Source organism: Enoplosus armatus, chromosome 15 (assembly GCF_043641665.1).
Source record: "Enoplosus armatus isolate fEnoArm2 chromosome 15, fEnoArm2.hap1, whole genome shotgun sequence".
Lineage (NCBI taxonomy): Eukaryota > Metazoa > Chordata > Actinopteri > Centrarchiformes > Enoplosidae > Enoplosus > Enoplosus armatus.
The window spans coordinates 21,464,023-21,489,393 of NC_092194.1; the positions used below are offsets into that span (position 1 = coordinate 21,464,023).

Sequence of the window (25,371 nt, forward strand, 5' to 3'; positions counted from 1 at the left end):
AATAATGGCTGCTATCGTTTCGTGGCCTTCTGATGTTGAATTATGAATAAATCTGACCACAAGCGTTGTTGAGGCAAAACACTCGTATGTTTTGAACCAGATTCCATGTGGGAGACCTGCCAAAAATAATTTAATTCAATTGATATTTAATTTAATAATTGAAAACTGAAGACAGTAATCCACCTGAGAGCTTAAACGGACACAGAAGAATGAGTAAATGTCAAAAACAGATTACAGCAAAGACCCAAAAGGTGTAGGCTGAAGCTTAGAGAGCTTATTACGCCTACCTGACTCACAATACAAAATGTACAAAATGTATTAATAAGCAGCACAGTCCAGACATATTACCACACATAAAGAAATGATTAATGTTGAGGCTGCAGCAAACAAAAATTCATTTACTCATAAATGGTTACAGACAAATCCAAATTAAAAGACATCCTATGAACTGAACTCTGCATTAAAAGATGAATAAAATATGAAAGATATTCACTTTAATGATGTCAGTGGCAGCGGCTTTGCCTCCTCCATCTTTACCTTCTCACTTACTACTTTCTCTCTTTTTTCCTGTTTGCTTTACCTTTTGTGGATAATTATAAACGTATTATTTAGAGCTATGTAAAGAGTTGCTCTCTACTATTCAAAGATTGAGATGTCGATATGCCGTCCTGAGACAAGTATTCATGTTTTCATCAGCTGGTCCGATGCTGTGACCCTCAAAAATGATCACAGAGCATCATAAAAATCATTTAATCGTCCTTTCACAGGTTGCACACACACTGGAAACCAGAAATGATGAAGAATTTAATAAGAAAAAGGAAAAATTAGTCATGATAAACAGTGAATACCGCTTCAGAGGCTGTTAAAGTTCTGAGAAACTTCTGGAATTGGTGGCATGAAAGTTCTTTGCTTTAATCCAAAAAAAAATCTCAGTGTGTGGTTACAGGAAACCACATTAGCTGAAACCAATTCCACTGCTCCTGTTGGCCCATCTGTTTAAATTCCACATGAATGAAGTCCGTCAGAGCTGTTACTGAGCTGAGGGTTGTTTGTGTTTTGCAGGTCTGACGACAGAAGGCCTGTATCGCGTCAGTGGGAACAAGACGGACCAGGACAACATCCAGAAACAGTTTGATCAAGGTGAAGCACTCAAACACACACCTGGACCGACACAAGCTCTCAGCAGAACCTCATAAATACATATTCAGCTACCGAGAAAGCCGAAGGAGCACATGTGTAACCGGAGTTTCAAAGCACGGAGGCCGGTGGTTCTCATTATTTTCACAGATCGTGATTCTAAATTATTTTCCCATGAACGTTTAAGAACTCAGGAGTTCCTTGGAAAACATGTTACCAATCGAGTAGCGTTTGTGTGATGTGTGCAATAAATTTCGAGCCGCAGAGAAAACTGATTCGAAATCTGACCACGCAGCAGAAGTGTTTAAAGAGAAACACATGCCCTGTGGAGCAGAGTCGAACCTGAACACGAGTGCTGGAGAGCTTCCAGACTGGCTGTTAGAATAAGTAAAGTCTCCACAGGCAGAAATCACCAGCACACGGGCAGAAGTGTCACTCATTTTACAGCCAGGCAGTGAAATATGGAGGCGGGACTGAGATGAGGTGGTTTGTTTTTTCATTATTGATTGCATTGCTTCCCCTTTTCTCTTTTATTGTAGTTAATCAATTTGTGTCATCATGGTTCAAATAAATCGGCATCTCAGTCAAACTGTGAATAGCCTGAGGAGTCTTCCTCCAAACTGAGAGACCGCCTACCTTTACATGATGACGGTATTATTTGAATAAAGTTGGTATCCTAAAGGAGAAAAACACCTTTCTTATTCCATCTTCCCCAATTGATGCATTTAACAAACGATACACCTTCTTCTCCTCCGTGTCATTAATGAGTCAAACTGGATCAGTTCAACAAGGTTTTTAGAGAAGAAGTTTCTTCAGTGTCTGTTTAAGATAATGTGTAGAACCACTGAAGACGTTTCCAACTTTATTTATAACAGTATATGAGGTGGCCTTGCTGAGATGGGACTCTCATATAACCATATAACACGGGTAGTCTAAAGATGACCAACACGTTTCGGCTTGTGGCCTTCATCAGAGTCATCATACAACACATATATATAAATATGAAAACATTTTATTTAAGTTGGTCTCACATTATGTAGCTGTGCTGTGATTCTGTTATATAGCTGTAAATGAAGCTGCTCAGTGTTAAATGGACTGACCCTTTACAAAACAAGCACCTGCTAATGATATGAGTTGTATTTCTGGCTCCATTCACTCGTTTGCTGTCAGAGATTAGAGTTGCTGTGCTCGAGGTCGACTCTGTGCAGGCGTCTTTTAAACCTGCTTAAACCGTCTTAAACATCTTGAGTTAACTCTTGAGTTATTCACTGTTAGTGCGCCCCTCATGGCTTGCCGTAGGCGCCTTTGTCAGGTTGCATATTTCTGTTGAGACCTTCCTCTCGCTGCAGCTCGATCGTATCTGTGTGTGAAAAGCACCATTACAGCCAATAGCTCCTCTGTCAGTAAGAGGGGCTGCTGGGCTGCTGCTGCCTCCATACCAGCTGCATGTGTTTTTATGGAAACTGCTTTTAGGATTTCTTTTAGGATGCAGAGGTCACGGTGCTTCAGCTTCTTCAACAGGGCTGAAGCAGCATTTGTTTATGATCACACTTCCTTCTTCCTCCTCTTTTTGTGTCTCGTCTTTCTTTAATATCTTCGCTCTTTCCTCATTTAGTGTCCTCGCTCCTCTGTCCCTCCTTTTCTGTCCTCCTTTTACTCACTCGTGCATTTCCTGTTGTTTGTATCTCTCTCCTCACTGCTTCCCCTCCTATCTCTTTATTTCCTTGAGAGTATTTCTGGTGAACTCAGTGTGTGTGTGTGTGTGTTGGCAGTCTTTCAGATTCAGTGTGACAGCTGTCGTGTTACCTCAGGGCTCTGTCCTCTTTCTCTCTCACTTTTCTCCTTCCTCTTTCTCCTCCTTCCCGTCGTCATTTGCCCGTTGCAGTGTGTCAAAACAGGAAGTGATATATATTTCTTTTTCTGCGCGTATCTCTGGTCTTTTTATAAGCCGTCATTTCACAGTATTTTAACTCTGGGCTAATGAGAAAGCTGACAGCACTTTGACCTGTGTAAATAAGGCTGCAGCTTTGTTTTTCCAAACAGAAAAGACAACTCAAACTGGAGTGATGGAGCTGGAGCTCCCCCCTCTCCCTCGACAGGAATAACAGAGCAGAAAAATGGTTGTTTGAACTGGACGTGTATTCTGTTCCAGCCCTGCTGCTCCATCAGAGAAACACTCAGGCCTCTGTGGCTGCAGACAGACTGATGATAACCTCTGTTAGCTGGGATCAGAGAGGAGCTCTGTTCTCCTGCTCAGACACAAAGCTCAGCTGTGAGCTGCTGCAACACAACCACTTTCAAGCTCTTTGATATCCTTTCAGACTGAAGCACTGACCCACCAAAAGCCTGTTTGACTCATATCTCCATGGATCAACATGGATTATAGGACCCAGGTCTTGGTTTTAACATGGTCCTAAAAGGGCCTGGATTCAGTGCACAAAGGGTGAACACTGTTGTCGATGCAGGTTTGGTCTTTGGGTTATCAGTGACGTCTCCCTTTTTTAGCCAGTAAACACTGTTCTCGATGACTTTGTAAAAAAAAGACGCTTGTTATTGAAATTTGTTCGTTATTGAATAATCATGAAGTTTATTGTAAAAGAAAGTCTATAGAGTCTTTAGAGATGCACCAAATCATCTTGTCCTCTATGGCAGTGGTTCCCAAAGTGGGTTCAGTGACGCCTTGTGAAGACGTCTTCTATGGAGCACTGGTGTTGACGATCCTGCTCCTTTTCTACATGGTACATTCAATTCAATGTATTTATATATACATGAGGCCCTGCAGAGAGTTCAGAGCTCTGTGAGTTGGATCATATTGTCCAGAAGCTCCGTCTGGGTGGAGCTGCTTTCCTGTCAGCTCTGTTTGGGATGCAGAGGGTGAAACGGATGGCGTTTTGTAGCTGAATCTGCCGTGAAACAACAGATAACAAGCAATGAAATATAAGTTTGTGAATCTGCTGCAGAGAAAATCAAAGTCTTCCTCTCTCTCTGTATAGATCACAGCATCGACTTTGTGGTGATGGACGTGGCGGTGAACGCTGCTGCCGGAGCGCTGAAGGCTTTCTTTGCTGACCTGCCCGACCCGCTCATCCCCTACTGCCTGCACCCGGAGCTGGTGGAGGCTGCAAGTAAGAATAAACTCAAACACATGAACACCATCTTCAGGTGTGAGATTTATCTGAGAGACAAATTATCAATAATTCTCCTCCAGATACCTTCAGGGCCCAAAGAAAAGACGTAAAAACACATAAAAACACACACCTTTGACGTGGAGGTAATGACACCTTTTCAAGTTCTTCAGTAACCTCTTGTCTATTTTAACTGCTGTCTTCAGAAATCTTGTTCAGCTTGTTCAGTTTACACACACACACGCACACACACACGCACACGCACACACACACACACACACACACACACACACACACACACACACACACACACGCACACACACACACACACACGCACACACACACACACACACACACACAGCTTTCTGTCACATCACACACTCTTAAGAGGCTTTTTACAGCCTCAGGATGCTGTCAGACATCCACTCTCTCTGTGTGTGTGTGTGTGTGTGTGTGTGTTGTGTGTGTGTGTGTGTGTGTGTGTGTGTGTGTGTGTGTTGCTGAGTGCTGAAACCACCGGGCTGACGACAGCAGATTAATGAGCCAAAAATACACACGCGCACACACAACGAGAAATGTAAAAAGACACACACACACATTTTAATGAGTTTCTGAGAGTAGAAGAAGAAGTGAGAGAGGCGATGCGGTTCTTCTTTGTAAAATTATTCAGATACAGCAGGAACTCTTCTTCTTCTTCTTCTTCTTCTTCTTCTTCTTCCTCTTCTTCTTCTTCTTCTTCCTCTCCTGTGATTTCTCTTTAATGTCATGACTACAGTCAGCTGCTGTGACTGTTTGACCTTTGACCTCCTCGCTGTCTGTTCTCTGCAGCAGCTTTGATAGGAAATAAGGATTCTGACTTTTGTCCACAGATGAATGTTAATATGCCATATAACATATCTGGTTTATTACCGTGACGGTCTCAGGTTCAGGCTTCATGTGTTCTGTCGTTCTAGTCTTGTTTTTCTGCGATCTGCTGTCTTAGTTTCTGTTGAATATTATTACATTTTTCTATTGTTGTCATATATAAATAACTTGACAGGCAGGTTTGGCACAAGTTTAAATGTATTATCTAGATTAGAGGTCTTCAGGGGTCCACCAGTTTATCTTTTGTTAACCAAGACTTGTCGTGGGACCAGAGTCAGGCTGGTTCAAATTTGTCAGGAAGGGTCCAGCTGTACTGCTGCAGGGCTCAGGTCTGTGTAGTGGACTCTCTCTGCTCTGATCATGTATCGGCGTCACAGTCATCACAGGAGGAAAGTGTGTTACTGTAGGCGACACTTTGAAATGCAGGAAAGGGGGGGCACTTTGGTAATGCTTTGTTCCAAGGGTCTGTAACCTCTCAATAGTTTCCTACAAAGAGTGACATTATTCAGCACTAAATGTAGGAATAATATAGGAATGCAGGAATTTACTTGAAACAAAAGCTCCATTTCTGCCAGCAAGAACCAGAAATAGAGTTGGAGAAAGTCAGAAAAGTGTTTGAGCACATTGAGGAAGAATTTAAGGAGCTGGAGGATTATGAGTACATGATGTCCTGCAGAGAGTTCAGAGCACCGTGAGTTGGATCATATTCTCCAGAAGCTCCGTCTGGGTGGAGCTGGTTTCCTGTTTGCTCTGTTTGAGATGCAGAGGATGAAACGGAAAACAAAAGATGGAAAATAATCTGCTGCAGATGGTGTGAAATCATTCAATTCTGATAAGGCACACCATTTTGGACCAAAAGAGACCTCTAATGTAAGCCAGTGGTTCCCAACCTGTGGTGTGGGGGCCCCACTGGGGTCGCAAGATACTAGAACAGGAATTTATTTTACAGGATGGAACCAGATTAGGAGTGCTGCTCCGGATCAGATCATCAAAAGACCAAACAGCATATACATAAATACAATGTAGTTTTGCACCAGACTAGATGTTCTTATTGCACTAGAATAAATGTTAATATTGCACCAGATAATCTTTTTTTATTTTCTTTAATTTTCTACCTTTCTATTTTTCCCTTTAAAATATTGGATTAGGTGTCTGTCATAGTAGTTGGTCTGTGGCATTGAACAGGTTAAGATTTAGGTGTTTTGTTGTTTGTTATTTGGAAAGAATAAACAGATGAATGTATGATTATCAAAGTCAGTGGATTGTTTGTTGGTGAATTCTTTCAGTGGTGTTTTGTTAATTCAGGTCCTGAGTCTTTCATTCATTCATTCATTCATTCAGTGATTCGTTTCTGTTTTTGTTGTCAGTTGAGATTCATTTTTTATCGATAATATATTTTCCTGCTGCCGCAGCTTCATTATATCGTCAGAGCTTCATCTAAACTTTACAGTCCTTTTATAGTTTTAGCACATCAATTTATCACACTGAACCCATTGCATTGTGGGTACACGGTGTAGACAGCGGCCCCATCAGACTGATATATATACATTTAATAAAGGATTGAATTGTTATATTGGTCCCATGATGAACCGTTTCTTTCTGCGATAGCTCCAGCTAATGTTGAGATGTGGCAGCGTGGATTAATGACCTTTGACCTCTTGCAGCCATTAGAGGGTCAAAGGCTCCCGTTGGCTCCTCGTTAGGATGATTGATGGTGTGCAGGATGAATAAATCTGAGTGTCGTTGTGTGTACGGCTGTAAATTTGTGTCTAAAAATATAAAAGGCTTCCCGCTGGTCCTGGAATGTCTGGAATATTCTCCAGGACATTCCAGATGGGGGAAGGAAGGTCGGGGTGTGTTAAAGTAGCTCTGTTGTGACAATCCAAAGGTAAAGCTCTTATTTCACATCTGCTCTTTAAATATTTAATAACCGAGCAGAGCGCTTCAGCTCCAACGAGCTTTCGCCGGCGGGAAAGTGATGGATTCTCTCGGGAGGACGAGGAATATCGAGGAACTTCACAGACGGTTTACTCTTCAGGAAGGATGTGTTTTCTGTTGTTTGTTGTTGTTGTTTTTGTTTTACTGCCTCTACGTATTCACGTCTACCAGCTTTAACTGTCACAACAGCAGCTTCACGACCATTTTTACTATTTGTCTCAAACCAAATATTCTCAGTTTTCACTTCCTGACTTGTCTGACTTGCTAGCAGCTGATGAAACATGATGCTCTAATCACTTATCATGTTTTTTAGTAATAATGTTTAATAATTTACCGTTGTATTTTTACATTTAAGATCATTTAAGTTGGATAACATACGAGAGAGACTTTATTTTATTATTTTGCAGTATCCTTTGATCTTATTGACAAGTTTGGAGATTAAAACAGTCATAAACTGATCAAAAGAATCAATCGGTTCTAAATAAGCCCCCCATTGCACCCCCATAATGACATGGAAGCTCTCTGAGCAGATTCTGGAAAATACTGTAAGAATTTATAACCATTGACATTAACCTCAAAGAGCTTTACCTCAAATTACAAATTGATTAAATAGACATCATTTCAATCACTGCTTCGTCACACGTGCCAAATAGTCTACATTTAAATATTGAACATCTCATCAAATCCTATAAAGATACCTTTTATTACCCAAAGTTCCTCATGTTTTATTTCCAGTCTCTTCAGCTCTATAAGTTAATAACACCAGTTCCGCCTTTTTCGTGCTGCTGTGACTTTAAATCTGTAGTTTCTTAGTCTGCAAAAACGGACCTGTTTTGTTTTTAACCAGTGCAGAGTAAGATGTGATGCAGGCGACTATTGTTTCTGCCCACAAGGCTTAGTGCTGCTGTGTGTGTGTGTGTGTGTGTGTGTGTGTGTGTGTGTGTGTGTGTGTGTGTGTGTGTGTGTGTGTGTGTGTGTGTGTGTGTGTGTGTGTGTGTGTGTACAGCGTGGGAGCTGCTCTTGGCAGCATCTCAGCCTTTTGTTTTCCAAAGAGTATAATATCCGTTCCCAAGAGAGAGTGTGTGTGTAAAATGTAAAACACCTTCTATCTTCTCTCCCTGTGTGTGTGTGTGTGTGTGTGTGTGTGTGTGTGTGTGTGTGTGTGTGTGTGTGTGTCAGAAATCGTGGACTACATCGAGCGTCTGCAGGTCTTGCGGGAGATCGTGAAGAAGTTTCCTTCGGTCAACTACCAGGTCTTCAAATACATCATCACACACCTCAACAGGTAAGACACACACACAAACCACAAACTCAGAGACAGACACACACACACACACACACACACACACACACACACACACACACACACACACACACTCTCGATGTGGTGTTGTGGTGTTGGAGTTAAATCCTCAGTATGAAGCTCCAGCAGCAGCCTCAGTGCTCAGATGTACGTGTTTCTGTGGTGACAGTGAACACGTCGCAGCAGGTAGCTTCATTTAGACTCAAACTGTCGTCTGACACGTCGCAGGATGCAAACGATGCAGTTCTGACATCAAGCCGACACATTGTGAGCGTTGGCAGCAGCCGAACTGTACCCCCGTGTGTCATGTTTGCTGCAGCTGTGATTGGATGATAAAACGAACGCAGTGAGAACATTTACAGATGCTCTAAAACATCCAGCAGTCTGATCAGAAAAAAAAAAGCCGTGCCGGATTTAGTGACACACGAGTCTGCTGGCTGTATTTTGACTTTGTGTCAGAGAAGAAGATTGAACTTGAACACAGCTGCAGGTAGTGGATTACTGAAACGGGACTGAAGTGTTCATCCTTGTCCTCGGTTCTGTCTTATTTACTAATTCTGTCCCGTCCACAGTGATTACTCCTTAAATTAACTATTTAGATACAGTTAAAGAACCAGTGGCCCGAACAATGTTGAGACTGCTGCATTGATTCTGTCTCAGTGGGCCTCATGCAACAACATTATTAGTCTGTTGGAATTACAGCTTTTCTTTTAGTTAATTTTGGTGTCATTTAAACTCTAAAATTCAGATTAAGGCATGATAATTGTAAAGTCATATTATTGTTGTTATTATTGTTATTCCCCGAGACATTCTGCGCTGGTCCGACAGGTCTGAATCACTAAATTCAGCTCTAAATACGAGAAAATAGCTGAACTGTCTTGAATCACTCGTAGTGCCACAGATGTGCTCCTACGAGGCCGTCGAGTCTCAGCTGTCGTTCGGCTGCTCTGGCTGTGGTTTGTAAACTCGTGCTTGTGTTTTCTGAATCGATCAGATAATCTCGCGTCGTGCTGAAGTCTCTGTTGGGTCTGAGATCTGGTGACGCAGCGTGAACGGCCCCGCCGTCCTGCAGCTGACAGGCTGGACGGTGTTCAGTGACGGGGTTAAATGGCGGCTGTCATTGATTTCATTAATTGTGTTAAATGTAATAAATCACCACCCTAATCATGATGTCAAGCTTCATCAGTTAATGATTTCATTAAAACACCAGTCAGCTGCTGGATGTGTCCTGTCAGCTGATCAGAAAGAGACAAAATCATGTCCGTCGTCATGACAGCGGACAAATGGTGTTTACTTTTTATTTTAGTAATAAATCAAGTTTGTTCAGTTAATGATGCCCGATGAATGAAGGCTGAAAGTGCCTCTGGTTTTAAATGTATTAATGCAGCACATCTTCAGTGGGCTGGCTGATTATTCACTGTCATCGTTGTTCAAGTGAAAGATTCTGTGAAACAACATCAGTCCTGAAGTTTTAGTTTTAGACACATGAAGAGTTCGAGCTCCTGGAAACAGTTCATTATTTTGAATTTCAGATGAAGGTGATTTTGCACACAGTTGCTATAATGATACTTTAGATCTGATATTGGAAAAATATCCCTATTAATGTCATGATACTGATTTCACCCATAACGCCCAGCTCTACATAATGACAGTACATGTCTGCATGTTTAACTCTGTCCGAGCAGATTAGAGCAGCTTAATGACACCTGAAGACATTAAATATACCTTTCACATCATTTACCTGTTGAACAGTAGATACCAACACGTCTAAATTATATTTGTATTTCTCCTCTAAAATATTTTTAAAAAGATGTGTTTTGACATGCGTACAAAGGAGATAAAAACAATAAATATTAGGAGAATTACACGTTAGCGATGTGACAGGTTGACATTATGGTGACATGATTTCAGGAGTGGTTGTTTGTGGATGAGTTTGTCCTTTTTTTTAACCCTTTGTCTGCCTCTGTTTCCTCCCGCAGGGTGAGCCAGCACAGCAAAACCACCCTGATGACGGCCGACAACCTGTCCATCTGCTTCTGGCCCACGCTGATGCGGCCCGACTTCGAGAACAAGGACACGCTGTCCACCACCAAGCTGAACCAGGCCGTCATCGAGTCCTTCATCGTGCAGAGCGACTACTTCTTCCACGGCGGCGAGGTGGCCGAGAGCTCCAGCAGCGAGGGCACGCCGCCGCCGCACTGCCACAACATGGTGGAGGCTCTGCTCCCGCTGCAGCTGCCCCCGCCCCTGCAGCCGCAGCAGATCCAGCACACCCTGCACCCCGACCCGCTGATCTGAGAGCCAGAGGAGCATGCTGGGACATGAAGTCTGAGGTTGTTTGTGCGCGCCGCCAGCCGTTTTCGGCCAACAATCGCCTGGAGGTCGTCTTCTGCTGGTCGGCTGTTCAAATGAAATATAAAATAACCCGGATGGAGACATTTTGTGGATTCAGCAGCTGCTGTTCGTCATGGACTTTGAGGTGAATGAGCTTCGGGGTTTTGAGACACATCGACCGTTTGTTGGATTAAACCTAATCTGTGAGATCGGCTCATCCTGCGAGGTAAATCCTGGATTAGAGAATTACAATCGGACGTCACCTTTTGGAACTAATTTTTGGATCCGACCGCCCCTTTTATGATACGAAGACTGAAACCAGCTGATGGATGAGCTGCTTTGATTCGGCACATAGCGACAACACTAATCGTTTAGCAGGGTCTGACTTGGACTCCGGGGATTCTGGGACTCGCTTGGGGCAAATAAAAATTACCCTCCACCTACCTTACCCTGATGGAATAGCACACTGGGTCCTAAGCAAGTCCCCCTCAAACCCTGCCCACCTTTACCTGCTCCGAGACAAGAGAAAAGGGAAGTTAAAGCTTAAAGAGACCCCACAACTGCAACGCCAATATGAAACATCTGATACTGACTGACTGACTGACTGACGACTTCTTCTTCTTCTTCTTCTTCTTCTGTTGCCCTTTGACCGAACATCGGTCAGTAAGAGGAGGGAACGCTCTTCATCCCTTCGACACCAGACGTCAGACTCACAAACAGCGGGTTTATGAACTCGCCGCCTCGCTGAAATATGAGAAAATGTGGATTATTTTTGGTCTCGGGGAGGTGAGGTGTGGGGGGGTGCTCTGGTTTTAAATACTAAAAGACTAAATGGAATGACCCCTGCCCCACTACATGAACTTTGACCCCCTTAAAGGACAGCACATGCACGATTTGTGTCAAAGGTCCCACATGCCAATTTCATGTCTGTTTGTGTAGTTTATGTTTTTATCATTTGGACTCTTCATTTCTTTTTTTTAAATATTTTTTGTAACGTCTGATTTCTACCCAGTTTGTGTGTGTGTGTGTGTGTGTGTGTGTGATGACGATGATGTGTGTGTGATGGTGTATCTGTGTGAACTGACCTGTGGTCTGTATTACAGCCAGTTTGTACCTTCTCTGCAGAGGGAAGGGGGGATTCAGGAGGGAAAAGGAACTGACGGACTCGTAGCGCTCCGTACGAGAGAATCAGACTTTACTACAAACCTTCAGCTGACTGTCTCGTCTCTTTGGAGCCTCTAACTCTTAATGCATCGACTGACGTCTCCCCCCCCCCCCCCCCCCCCCCGAGCCCTCGATGATGGCACATGAGTGAGGAAACCACTACGTTGCGATGCGTTCAGGATCGGTTCGAGGAGGCGTCTTCCGTGTTCGGTTACTTCCTTCACTTTGCGGACGACGCTTCCCACTTTGTCATTTCTACTTTTGTTCTGTTGGTTTGTTGGAAACTAAAATTTGCATGTCTCTGTTTTGCCACTTAGTGAAAAAAAAAAACAACAACTTAAAAGTTAAAGAAAATGAAATGAAATGAAACTCTTTGAAACTCTAACGGAGCTCTTGTTCAGATCTGCATCGTTTTATCTGAATCTTTTTGGTTTAAGGGGAACATTTCCACAGAAAAAACTCGAGGAGGGGTTTCATTTTTTGCATTTGTTTATTTTCCATCATGCAAGAAATCAACTCTTAATATCATATTTTTGGTTATATGTTGAATAGTTTTCCCTAAATAGAGGAAAGAAGTATATATAAGTATATATATATATAAATCTATCAGCAGCAGAAGTTGCTGATTTAGTGAAATACCACGGGGTACTGGACTGAATAATCTGTCAGAAGCTATAATCATATTTCTTTGTGATGGTGTAACTGAAACCCATCTTTTTTTCTGATGGTGTGTGTGTGTGTGTGTGTGTGTGTGTGTGTGTGTGTGTGTGTGTGTGTGTCTAGAGGGGAGGGGGTTAGATAACAGATGGGTGGGTTTTAATTCCTCTTTGTCTGAAAGAGAAAACATCCCTCGTCGCTTGTCTTCATCGATGACACAGCGAGAGCTTCGTTCAGTCACACCTTTACCTTCGGCTCACCTGCGGCCCACTTTGTGTTGGTACACAAGCTGAGCAGTGTCTCTCTGTCAGATAAACGGCTGCTGGTCTTTGGCAGCAGGATGTTAAACATTCATCACATCTTCTGTCCATCTGGATACAAATATTCCACCTGCTGCACAACAACAAAGATTTGTTTTCCACGTCGGAACAAAGATGATAGCCGCTAACGTTTTATTTAACACGTCTGTAATTTCATGTCTGAGTCATTTCAGAATAACTTCCGTCAAGTTTCCTGGAAAGAACTTTGCATTTAATCAAGAATTATACTTCAGTACAGTTTTGAGGTACTTTTACTTTACATTTTATGCTACTTTATACTTCTATTCCAAAACATGTCGGAGGGAAATATTGTAGGTTTTATTGCACTTTTCAGGGCTTTTATTGGTAATGGAGTATTTTCTTTTATATTGCAGTATTGCTACCTTTACCTGAGTAAAGGCTCTAAGTACTTCCACCACTGGAAATTTGGTACTAATTATAGAGATAGCAGACGGTGTTAAATTAGCACACTTCTAATCAATTCATTTCAGTTAATTGTCGGCGTCACCCAGAGAGTCTTTTAATCAGGACGTAGCAGCTCAACATGCGGCAGTAAGAGAATAAATACATTAATAATGAATGAATTCATATTTACTTGGGTTTAATTGACATTTTCTTTTCTCCTTTAATTATAATAAAATGACAGTTCTTTCCAGGTAATGCCAGAGGAAATTATTTGGACATTATTGATCCCTAAAATACGGCGTCAGCGACATATTTTTATTCTCTGTATGATGTGAAGCAAAATGATAAACTTTCATCATCAGTTATAATGTTTGTCATGTTTTTATACACAATAACGTGATAATTATAAGGGAGGGAGGTTTTTGTTTTGATGATGAAATAATTTCAACTCTTTATCATCTTTTTTATCATCTGATGGAGTTTTATTTGATCCGGATGTACAGAAGAGTCTTTCAGGAGTGATGTTGAACGACTTTCTGGGTTTTTATTTTTTGGACACAACACAGTCACATTGTGTTGATAGTGAATTGAAAATTAGATGCATATTTAAAGAACTTGGAAGGCTCTGATGTTGCTGCAGATGAATTGCTTGAGTTTTTCTTGATCAAATTCCAGAGAAAATGAGATAGGACTATTTGAGTATTCATGGTTTTAGCTTTAGAAATAGGAAGAATATCTGCACTCTAAAAATGAAAAGCCCTTTCTGCAGCCTGGGCAAGTTTATTATTCCTTAAACTCAACATCTATCAGATACCCAGAATGCATTGCTCTGCTAGTGGAGTTTTGACTGAACCAGATTCTCCTAAAAAACGTTTTCAGCAGGAGAAACTGAATCATTTTGTTTAACTTTCACCAGGAAAGTTTGCAGCCTTTTCTCAGTGTTTCGGTGAATGTCAGCGACGGGGGATGAATCCAATTATACAAGAATGTCACGCGGGGGTGTGTCCCATTTTAGACGTGTGTCTCCTGTGTCCTCACTTGATTTTTTTTTGAACCCTCAAAATGGCCTGCCGCTTCCTGTGCGGCTGATGTTTGTATACAGACAGCGTCACGAGGCCTTTCTTGTTTGAGATTGAAGCTTTTCTTGTCATATTCTGCCAGTTTGTAATTTCTCTTCCCACGAGTGCTGAAACAATCAAGTCTATCAGCAGAAAATGCATCGATTTTGATTGTTTAAGTCATTTATAAAGCAAAAATGTCATGGCTTTTTATTGTTGCATAGACTTTAAAAAATATTTTGAATCTAAACAGATTATCTGATGATGGTAATCTTCCTACAACGGCATGAGAGGTCACAAACTTTAAAGGGTAGAAAAGGAATGATTCCAGTTTTGCAGTGATTTTAGCCGTACTGAAGGGGACGAAGTGGAGCCAGAAGCCTGTCTTAACGTCGCCACAGACCTGATTTAGCTCACTTTGAAGGGCACTTTGGAGGGGACACGTGTCTGGAACGGGACCCGCTGCAGACACATGAGAAATAATTTTCCTTTGAGATGTGAATGAGAGGGTAAAGGGTGTGTCAAAGAGGATAAATATTCAGAATGGAACGTAGCCAAAAGCCCATTTTAAGGTTTGATGATGTTGGACTGAAGAGGACGTTGAAGGGCACATTGAAGGGAGCGAATGGAGTGGAACAGAGCCAGGAGCACCCTGATCTACAGGCTCAAGGTTTTTTTTGGGGGGGTGGGATGGGATGGGATGGGATGGGAGGGTGAGGGGGGGGTCCAGCAGCTGCTAGATAATAAAAGACTAAGCTGTTCGTCTGTAGTTTTCATCAATCAATCAACTGTTCTTTTCATTTTTTATCATTTTGTTGATAAGATCTGCTCTCATCCAGTCACACCGGTGTACAAACCAACTGACTTTTAACGTCATCCGCTGTGTATTATAGTAAATAAAAATGATTTTCAGAAATGAAAAACTCTAAAACAAGTTTTGTTTTCTGTTTTCTCTCCATAATGTTTCCAAATAAAGTTTCTTTTTTTCCAAAGCTGCTTGGAGTCTTTTTAATTCTTTTAGCTGTATTTGTTTAGAAACTCAAATTCATATACTGTTGGGAAGCTTCATCTATAAACATGCATCTTATTTTATCAGCTAATCATGTTTTGTATGCAAACTATTGATCTGTAAAGCAAAAAGTACAACATGAAATGTGGTTGAAGTATAAAGTATGAAGTAGTATTAAACGAAAGTACTCAAAGTGTAAGTGCCTCGAAATTGTACTTAAGTACAGTACTTAATTAAATGTACTTTTCACCACTGCTTGCAGTAGCTTTAATGACAGTTTCAGTGGTTGTAGTAATGTGGTATTAGTTCTTTTGGTAGTCGGAAGATGTATTAAGATATTTTACTTAAGCAGAAGTAGGAATACCACAATGTAAAAATACTCCGTTACAAGTAAAACTCCTGCATTCAAAATCTTACTTAAGTAAAAGTACTACCAAGAAAAGTACTGCTAAGTGACCTCTGCTGTTTGGAGCTCAGCCCTGCAGACACTCAGATGTTGAGATGGTTAAGTGCGCCACCTTGTGGCCAAAATATGAACTGCATAGCACACAAACCTCAGCAGGAGCACCTGTAGAGGACAAATGAAGGTTCAGGAGTTACAGCCAGAGTAAATCTTAAATCTGTTGTCAAATGAATAGATTTTACTGTTTTAAAAATCTAAAATTCTCTCCGTGAATGTATCTGTAGCTGTTTAACAGCAAAAACACTATCTCCTATCAAACATCACCGCATTAAGTTTAACGTTGTTTTTTTTAACAGTTTCATACTGGAAGAAACACAAAGCGACATCGTAATTAAAACGTTTAAACTTTAATGATGGGGGATTTATGTACGCCGATTTTATCAGTGGAGCTCATCAATTTTGGCAAATACTTTACTAACCTTATGTTATAATCTTCGTGGTTAGTATATTCGGTAACTAGGAAAATCCGTTTTTCTGAATGGTGTTTGGTTTGCTTGTGTTGACCCGGAGAACTTGGACCTGCTGGGCTGTTGAGTTGAGGACGAAGGGTTGAAAACATCATGGTTGAAAACATCATGGTAGGCACTTTACTTTCACAATAGTTGCCTAATCTTTACATAAAGCTAATCGCCATTTTCTTTATAAGATGTAGACTAGTTTAGCTAACAGTTCGTGACGTTTTCGACCAGGTAATGTTATATATTACCTCGCTAATGATTCTCAGAATTGTTTTGTGGTTTAGGTTTTCTTGTCTTTTCTTGATCCTCATCACCGGTAATGACGAGCATTTTTCCGATACAGGCCATTAACGATTTCGTACCGGTCTTTGATAGCTAACGGATTCCGCTAGCTAGCTAGCATGAACTTGTTTTCTGGTTTCGACTCGACTTCAAGATGAAAACAGGAAACAATTGTAATTTTTGAATTTATATACCCTCAAAATGTTTTAAGCCAGTAAACAGGTGTCTGAACCAGAGCCTTCAAACTTTAAAGAAAATACTTTTAACATCAACTTAAAATAACTAGCTTTTTCAGACTCTGTGCTAGCTAACATTAACGGTTCCCTAACTGATTTATAACTAGGTAACAGTTAGCCAACATTAGCAATGGTTTTCATGATTCTTTTGACTTCTTGTGTTTTCTGGCTTTTTCTTTCAAGATGAAAACAGACAGAAACTCTTATACACTTGTTTTCCATTATCTATGATACCTCAGTGATATTTAAAAAATGTATATTTTCATCTTTTCCTGAATGAAACCCCCAATGCTATGCTATGCTAAAGTTAAATGAAACGATCCACAGCTGGTTCGTACCATTTTTCAACACACTAACTACTATAATAATGGCTGAATGCCATTCAGGTGTGTCTCTGTTGTACACACTGGCTCACTGAGACATGAGCTCCACCTGCACTCATAGTGTAACAGGGTCTGTCAGCCGGTCTGCTGCCAATGACTGAATTATCAACTGGACAGGAAGATTTCAGCTGCATTATGTCAACTCTGCCTTTAATGCTTTCTGTCATTCCTCACCAGATGGCGCTGTGGTTCAGTTATTTAAACAATACTGTAATACTAAACCTGAAGATGTTCTTTTATTTTTATTCTGACGGCTGCTTATTTAGTCATGAATATTTAAAAATACATAAGATTTAAAACCACAGTTTAAGTTTCTTTAAGTTTGCATAAAAGGAAAATAAGGAAGAGAAACAAAAGTAATTTATTAAGGAAACTGCAATACACGCACTGCCTAATGTGAATGTAAATATAGATTATGATTTCATTAACAGAATTGAATTGATTGGTGATATTATATAAATAATAATATAATATATAAAGGAAGGAAATTATTTGATAGATGGTTTACAACTCAACAGTGGAGTTAATTGGAATTATTTAAAAGTGTCTTTGAACACCGTCTCCACGTTCCCTATTATTAATACCAAATTTGTCATTTCAATTACTGAACTAATCAGTGGTTAATATAGTTGTAAATGTTAAGCAAATGCACTCTTTTAGAGCATCTTAAAGACTGTCGGGTTTCAATTTGACCCCTTATAAGATATTTGGTGGAGTTCAGGTCAAACAGCATATCAGTTATTTATTTACATGTCCACATGTTTATTTATTTGTGTGTTTACTTAATTACTGACCTAACTTGTATGTTGAAGCAGTGGCTATTGGTAGATTCTTGACTTCAAGTGAATGTTGGATTAAACTGATTTAATTTAGCCTGCTATAAGTCTGCTATAAACATATTAAAAAACATCAAAGGAAAAAAACACAACATAAAAAACCAGCAGATTCAGTTTTGGCTGACGAATTACATAATTCTTTCCAGGAACTCCTATGAATTTAAAGTTGTGTATCTATTATTTTCGATGATATGATTAGGAAACTATATCTAAAATAAAGTGTTCTCTCCTGGCTGTCCTGCAGGTTCTGGTCTTCCTCTGCACTCCCAGGAGTCACCAATTGGGGGCGTCGATGGCTTCCTGTCCTCCCTGTGCAGCGTTTCCTCCTCCGGCACAGAAAAAGAGAGAGCAGCTGCTTCTCACATCCCAGCCTTTGCTCTGTCATCCCCCTCCTCCCCCTCCTCCCTCAGGAAGGGGAGCACCACACCCTGTCAGCCAATCAGAGCTCAGCTCCACCTTCTCCATCACATCATCTCAGTTTCCAAGGTAACAGGGCACCCCGCTCTCTCTCTCCCTCTCTCTCTCTCTGTTTCCATACTGAAAGGTGCCGCATCATCATCCTCATCCCTCCCATCCGTCCGTCCCACCGTCCCACACTGAGCTGGTGGCTAGTTTAGCTTTAGCCTCCTCTCTGCTAGCACCACCTCTCTCTCTCTCTCTCTCTTCTCTCTCTCTCTCTCTCTCTCTCTCTCTCTCTCTCTCTCTCTCTCTCTCTCTCTCTGCAGTGGGATTGCCACAACATCAAAGGCACCTCCCTCTCTCTCTCTGCATCCTCCAACATCCAACACTCAGGAAGAGAAGAAGAAGGGAACGATATGGACTAAAGGAGAAGAAGAAGAAGAGAGATGTGGTACGTACTGCTGAACCTCCTCTCTGCTGCTCTGTGAAACCTCCTCCTGTTTTGTGTATATGAAAGAGGAAAGTGTGTGTGTGTGTGTGTGTGTGTGTGTAAGCCTAATCCTTCATGGAATGCTGATTTAATGAGCTGTCTGATGCTAATGCTACGAGAATGATGCAAGAAAAGAGAGGAAAAGATAAAGAGAGAGGCAGAAGCAGAGGGAGGTGACTCCCAGTGTCTCTCTCTCTCTCTCTGAGCTTTTGTTATGGAGGCCTGCTCTGCAGAAGAGCTCGCTCTGCCTGCTGCATACAGAAAGAGGCCAACACCTCTCCTCTCTGTTCCCAGTCTGCTGCCCTGCTTCATTCTGGGCTGTCTTACTGGTTCACTGGGCTGGTTTAGGTCTCTTTCACTGGGTTCGAAACCTCACATCCTTCCTGCGTCTCTAACGTGTTGTTTTCTGATCAGTGTTTACCAGCTGACCTGATCTCAGCTCTGTTTATTCTCAAAGTTCAGATTTTGAGGAAACGGGGATGAGTAAAGTTTAAACTTTGTGGTATTCTTGAAACAAAATGGTTTGATGATGATGATGATGTGTCATTTGACCATGTCTCAAGGTAAAAGTGTTCATACATGTTGCCAAGTGGCCACTCTTGAAGGCGGGGCGAGAAGTCTGCTATAGGGAGGGACGAGATGAAGTATTGTTTAAATGACAGTCAGTTTCTTTGAAGGCAGTCATGGTGCTGAGTTTGTACACAAAAGGGAAGCATGGAAGATGGAAGTAGTTGTGTGAAGCGCCAACAAAGAGCTCGAGAGAGAAGTTCAGACCCTGCCTGCTTTCTTACCTCTACACAGCTGACCAACACACCTTCTTCACAGCAGACATTTTGACTTGTCATAGTAGGAAAAGCACATGTGAAACACGTTTGGTTAATGACCTGTGTCCCAGGTGTGGGGGGGTTTGAGACGCTGTTGGACGATACGATATGTGACACCCTAACATTGTACTCATTCCTGAGTTCTGGAAACGGTGACGTCACTAAAAAGAAGAAGAAACACGAGCAGTCAGACGGTCAGACAGGTTGGAAACAAACCAACAGTTTATTCAGATTGAGCCACTTTATTTGGAAGTAAAACTGAGCACACCTGAAATGTTGGCAATAACAGTGTGTGTTCCCACAAATCCTGATGTGACTGAGCCGTTTAGACTTTCCCCAACTTTTTTGTTTTTGTTGCGACCTGCTGCTCTGATTTAAGTGAAACCACAATGTGATCCATTTCTGAGCAGATATATCCTAAAGCATCTCGTCCTTTGATCAGTTTAGTTACCTATTTAATCACTGGATGACGGCATGAGCAGCTGCCTCACTCATTAAATATGTGGCTGCTGCTGAGTGACATCTGCTCTCATTTCCTAAAGTTCACTTTATTGTACTATTATCTTCATATTCTCTTCTAAATGAGTTGATTATTCTATGATCTGAAGTTTAAAGGCCTTATGTTGTGCAGGTTCCTGCTCAGTGTTTACATGTGAGTATTTCTGACTTTACCTGAGCATTGTTGTTTCTCCAAGTCCAAATTCTTGAAATGATTTTTTCTGATCCTATTTCCTAAATCCATTCATTTGGACCCTTTTTCAGACCAAGAGAGTTGATCCTGTTTTAGGCTTTTCACACTGCACTTAATCCCAGGCTAAGAAAGCTTTCACACTGGATCAATCCTGGCACATCCAAGTGGGCTAACCCCGACTTTAGCCTAGGGCTTGCTGGCCCTTCTCCAGTGCAGGGTCAACCCCGAGTTTGCTGGGTTATCCCCTGAAAATTGACTAAACACAGGGCTGAAAAGGTGCCAGTGTGAAAAGCCGATTTGTCTTTTCTCCCTCCTTATTTCCTCTCTAAGTAAGAGGAAGCAAGGAAAGGAAAGGAAGTGAGGACAGAAGTGAGTGACATTGCCTTGGATGTAGATCTCTGTGCCGTTAGCTATAATGGTTCCAGATGGCTACTTTCTGTGTTTACTTTGGGCCAGACTCAGAGACGAGATTCATGTAAAAATCATCTTTATTTGGAAAGCTGTAGGAGTCCTTGTTTCCCTGAATCTCTACAACAAAGGAGGCGAGTTAGCATGACCCATAGAGCCACAATAGACACATTTATGGGAAATACATCGAGCTGAAATATCTCTGTAAGAGGGACATGTGGAGGACGTTGATGAGTCTATTGTTGCTGATCAAAGGCTGGGTGGGGCAGGTTTTGTGTACAAAGTCGACCTTTCAAATGTCTCTGATGTGGCATTAAATGGACCTGGCATCAATGAAACTTCCTGCCATCCTGTTCTTGTGTTTCTTTCGACAAAGCTTCCTAAAAGGAGGTTAAGATGGCAGCAGTCAAAAAACAGCCTCGGGTTTAACAAAGAAGAGGAGAACAGAGGGAAGGAGAGGACAGTGGTTTTAATGGTAAATAAGTTGATAACGTATTTTTCATGTTGATTATGAAGAGCAGGACGTTGTTACAGTGCAGTGTGATGGTCAGTACAGCCCAGCTCACTGTCTGCATTTTCCACTTCACAGGATGTGATGTAACGTATCTCCGGGGCTGTTAAACTGGGCTGAGTGGCTGCAGAGAAGCACAGAAGCGTAGATGTCAGAGGAAAGGCGTAGAAGGTTAAAGTGGGTTTAGGCTTCTCCTATTACAGATGGTTTATGGGATTAAATCCACACTGAAACAAGGAAGACAGAAAGCCTCCTGACTGGAGTACATGCTGCTGCTTCACTGAGCTGTAGCTGCTTTAGTGGACATGATGATGCTGGTTGATAGACAGCTAATTGTCAAGCTAACCTCTGTTCCACTCGCCTCAGCTGCATTATGTATTTTGAGTGAGAGACTACAGGAGCTATTCTTTTATAGTTTGCCTTGCGACTTTAATAATAAGATTTTTCCTTCAGTATGTGCTCCTTTCTAGCTGCTAAGCGTAAAAACTACACTTCAGGTCTGTTAGTTGTTAGCTCGCTGGTTAAACTGCTTTTAGTACAAGTAAGCTAAGTTAGCTGAGTTAGGCTTCTTGTTTTTCTTCTAATTATCCAGTTTCTCCTTTTTCTGGTGTTTGTTTGTTGGTTGGTCAATAACTTTGCCACCACCTAGTTGACTGGAGTGTGTACCCAGATTTGAATCTAGTGGAGGGGGGGTCCTGTGGTTCAGGTCTGTTTGTTGATGCCTGAAGTTGCTCATTATAATCTAGTCATCATTATTGTCCATACAGTAATTTGATGATGTTGTCTGTTCTCTACACAACATCTATTTCCTGTTGTTCCTCTGTTGCTCTTCCTGAGGTTTCTTCCATTTTTCCTCATGAAAGGTTTTTTTTGGGGAGTTTTCCCTAGTTTGAGTGGATGGTCTGAGGACAGAGGTTGTCGTGTGCTGTACAGACTGTCAAGCTGCCTGAGACAAATTTGAGATTTGTGATATCAGGCTATATAGATGTAATTGACTTCGGCTAATGGAGGGCATATATGTGGCTGTGTGTAAATAAATATATATTAAGCCTCTATAACCTTTATCATCTCTTTGGTATTGGCAGCAGACGTGTGGTATCATTGTAGCACCGGTGTTGACATCTTTAAATGAAGCCTGCTGTGTGTCAGACAGAATCCGTCTGCTCTGCTGAGACCACCTCCTCCATGTTGATTTAGAAACTGATCTGAATGCAGTTTGACCAGGTGTTATTTCAGCTAATGAAACAGTTTGAAGGTTTGGCCCAGGACAAACGCAGAGGATGGTTATCATTGTCGTGGAGTGAAACGACTCCTGCTGTTTGCTGACACGCTGCTTTGGTTAGGACAGGATGATTGGCAGTAATGCAGGAGATTCACTCTCCACTCATGTGCATCACTTGGTATATATAAACCCTCAGCTATTAGCCTCCAGACCTCAAGCTGGTATCCTCAAAGCAGTTCCTTCTACCTGTGCAAACACCTGGGACAAGCAGCTCAAGGCCCATCTGGTTAGATTTGCATTTTTCATTCGTCATTTTTTAATTTTTTAATGTTGTTCAACTATTTCAATGCATTTGATCTATTTATTTTAGTAAAGAACGCTGTTATGTAGAAAGAGTTTCTTGCTGACTTACCACCAGCCACCCTCAGTAGCCCCTGAGCTTAGTCTGTCACCTCCAGCATTTATTCCCCGTCCTCCTTCCTATTCTAACAGAGTCACATATTAGAGATGTCTAATGAGCGAGACTCGTGCTGGATCTCCCAGTACAGGTGGGCTGACTCCCTCAGGATCATCTGTAATTAGCCAGGAGCTACTTGTGTTTACTGAAGTCAATTCAGGTCAAGTTCATTTGTTAAGCACTTAATAAAAATATCTGGAAGTGTTTAAGACAAAAAACGCTTCATAATTAATCTTTTTTAAAGTGTTTTTGCCCGTTTTTGCGGAGCAGCTGTTTATAGATTAGACTGACGAACCATTCTTAATGTACAGAAGTATCTCTTCTTGAGCAAAGCCTTTTACTTGTTCTCTTGTTTTTTGTGTGATTGACAGGCAGCTTTAGGTGCATCACAGCCACGTTCTGACAGAGCTCATAGTCAGAGATCTAGATTTGTGACCACTCCTCTCTGTTTGTTGTAATGCAGGAACCAGAAATCATTCTGGTTTTAAAACAGCTGACATGGTGAACTGCATGCTGGTCCGGCCTGTATCCTCAGTGTCTCCACAGCTCAGCAGAGAGGCTAATGATCTGCTGTAGTATTAGGATGACACAGCAGGAGGTCACAGTACAGCTCAGACCACCACGTCATCATACGCTCCATACATCTATCCACTGCCAGGATGGAGACGCTGTGTCACTACTATTACTACTGCTGAGAGTGAAAGGTGTGATCCACACTGTGAAACATGTTTTAAATCTGTACAAGGCTTGTTTTGTCCCAACCTCAACATTATTAATAATTAATACATTACAATTATTAAAACAATTAAAAGGAAAAAGTAGCAAATCTTCACATTTCTGAAGCTGGAACCATCAAATGTTTTTACAGGAAAAATGACTGAAACATTCAAAATAGTTTTCAATTAGTTTTCTGTCAATTGATTGATTGATTAATCAACTAATCGCTTCAGCTGTACTTGTGTAAACAGTTGGGTCATTTAATTTATGTATTTTATAAACGCTTCATATGTTTTGTGTGTAAAAATCTTAATTCATAAAGTAACTAGTAACTAAAGCTGTCAGATAAATGTAGTAAAGTAAAGTACATGTTAATGGAGCTCAGAGAGAGACCCCCGATTCAACAAGAGACCAGAGGGCCCCCCATCCTCCCTCATCACACAATAGTGCTGGGAACTCAGTCAGCTGTGTGTGTGTGTGTGTGTGTGTGTGTGTGTGTGTGTGTGTGTGTGTGTGTGTGTGTGTGTGTGTGAGCACCCACCATTGTGAACAAATCACCCACAATGTGAGGTTGGAATGGGTAACGCATGATGAGGTTCGAGGTTCAGGGTTCAGGGTTATCCAGCTCCTCTCTGGAGAATAGTAACCCCACACACACACACACACACACACACACACACACACACACACACACACACATTGGGTAATTTGTCTCTCTTGAATATGGGGGATGGTGATGGTGAAATCTGCAGCAGGTGACAGAATGAATGAAATCATTTAGGCTGCACTTGCTGCTGACTTCAAGTCTGTTTCAGCTGTAACTCTCTGATATAAACATGGTTCAGACAGGACTGATTATGCCGTCTGCATGTTTCTCACCTAGTGAACTGAGGAAGACTGTTGATTGAACATGAACTGAGTGAATAATGGCTGAATAAACGAAGTGATGAAATGTAAGTGAACCGTAGATATAAACGTATTTATAACCTGCACACATAATTTAACTACGCCATAAAAGCTTTTGTGGTGTTAGCTGACTGATCACTGACCTCAAGATATTCAGTTTTAATGCAGAATGGATGAGATATCTTATTTTCTCTGTTGCTAAAAGTGATGCTAGCTGCAGTGTTGTTGTACTCGACCCCCCTTGACTTCTGATGACTCGTGACTTGACTTGAATTCAGTTATTTGACTGTTTGTCAGCTAGATTGTACCTGTAGCCCTGTGACCTCCCTGTGTGTTACTCTGTGATTGTGAAAAGGTTGTTTTTACTCATCCTGCAGCTGCTTATATCTTCTTCATCTCATAGATGTCTACTGTCTGCCCAAATGATCTAATGTCTCCCAGGTGCAAATCAAACGTTTAAATCCCCCATAATGGAGTGCTCAGGATACATATGGAGCTAGATGGTACCCTGTTAGCTTAGCTTATGTTAATGTAGCTTGCTCTTAGTCCACCTTGTTGTTAGTTGACTGTGTTGTATGCTTGTTGTAGACTAAAGGCGGGGTTACGCATTATGACTGTTGAGCCGATTCTGAATATGATTTGGGCGTGACGACTGATGGGACCTGAAGGTGGACCGGGTCTGTTCCAGTCTGGGTCAGTTGCTGTTTACAGTTGGCAGATAAAATCATATAGTATGTGATTAGTGTGTCGCCTGAGGGAGACGTACCTAAATTA

The 25,371-nt window shown here is 41.5% G+C and overlaps 1 protein-coding gene across 1 annotated transcript in view; it reads left to right on the top strand.

Annotated features, from left to right (window-relative positions):
• arhgap5 (Rho GTPase activating protein 5) overlaps positions 1–10,665 on the top strand; it is a 43,514-nt gene extending 32,849 nt beyond the window's left edge. The window contains exons 4-7 of the mRNA XM_070920359.1: positions 1,063–1,140; positions 4,131–4,262; positions 8,244–8,349; positions 10,347–10,665. Coding sequence (XP_070776460.1) covers positions 1,063–1,140; positions 4,131–4,262; positions 8,244–8,349; positions 10,347–10,665 — 635 coding nt within the window. The remainder of the gene's footprint in view (positions 1–1,062; positions 1,141–4,130; positions 4,263–8,243; positions 8,350–10,346) is intronic.
• Positions 10,666–25,371: the final 14,706 nt, after the last annotated feature.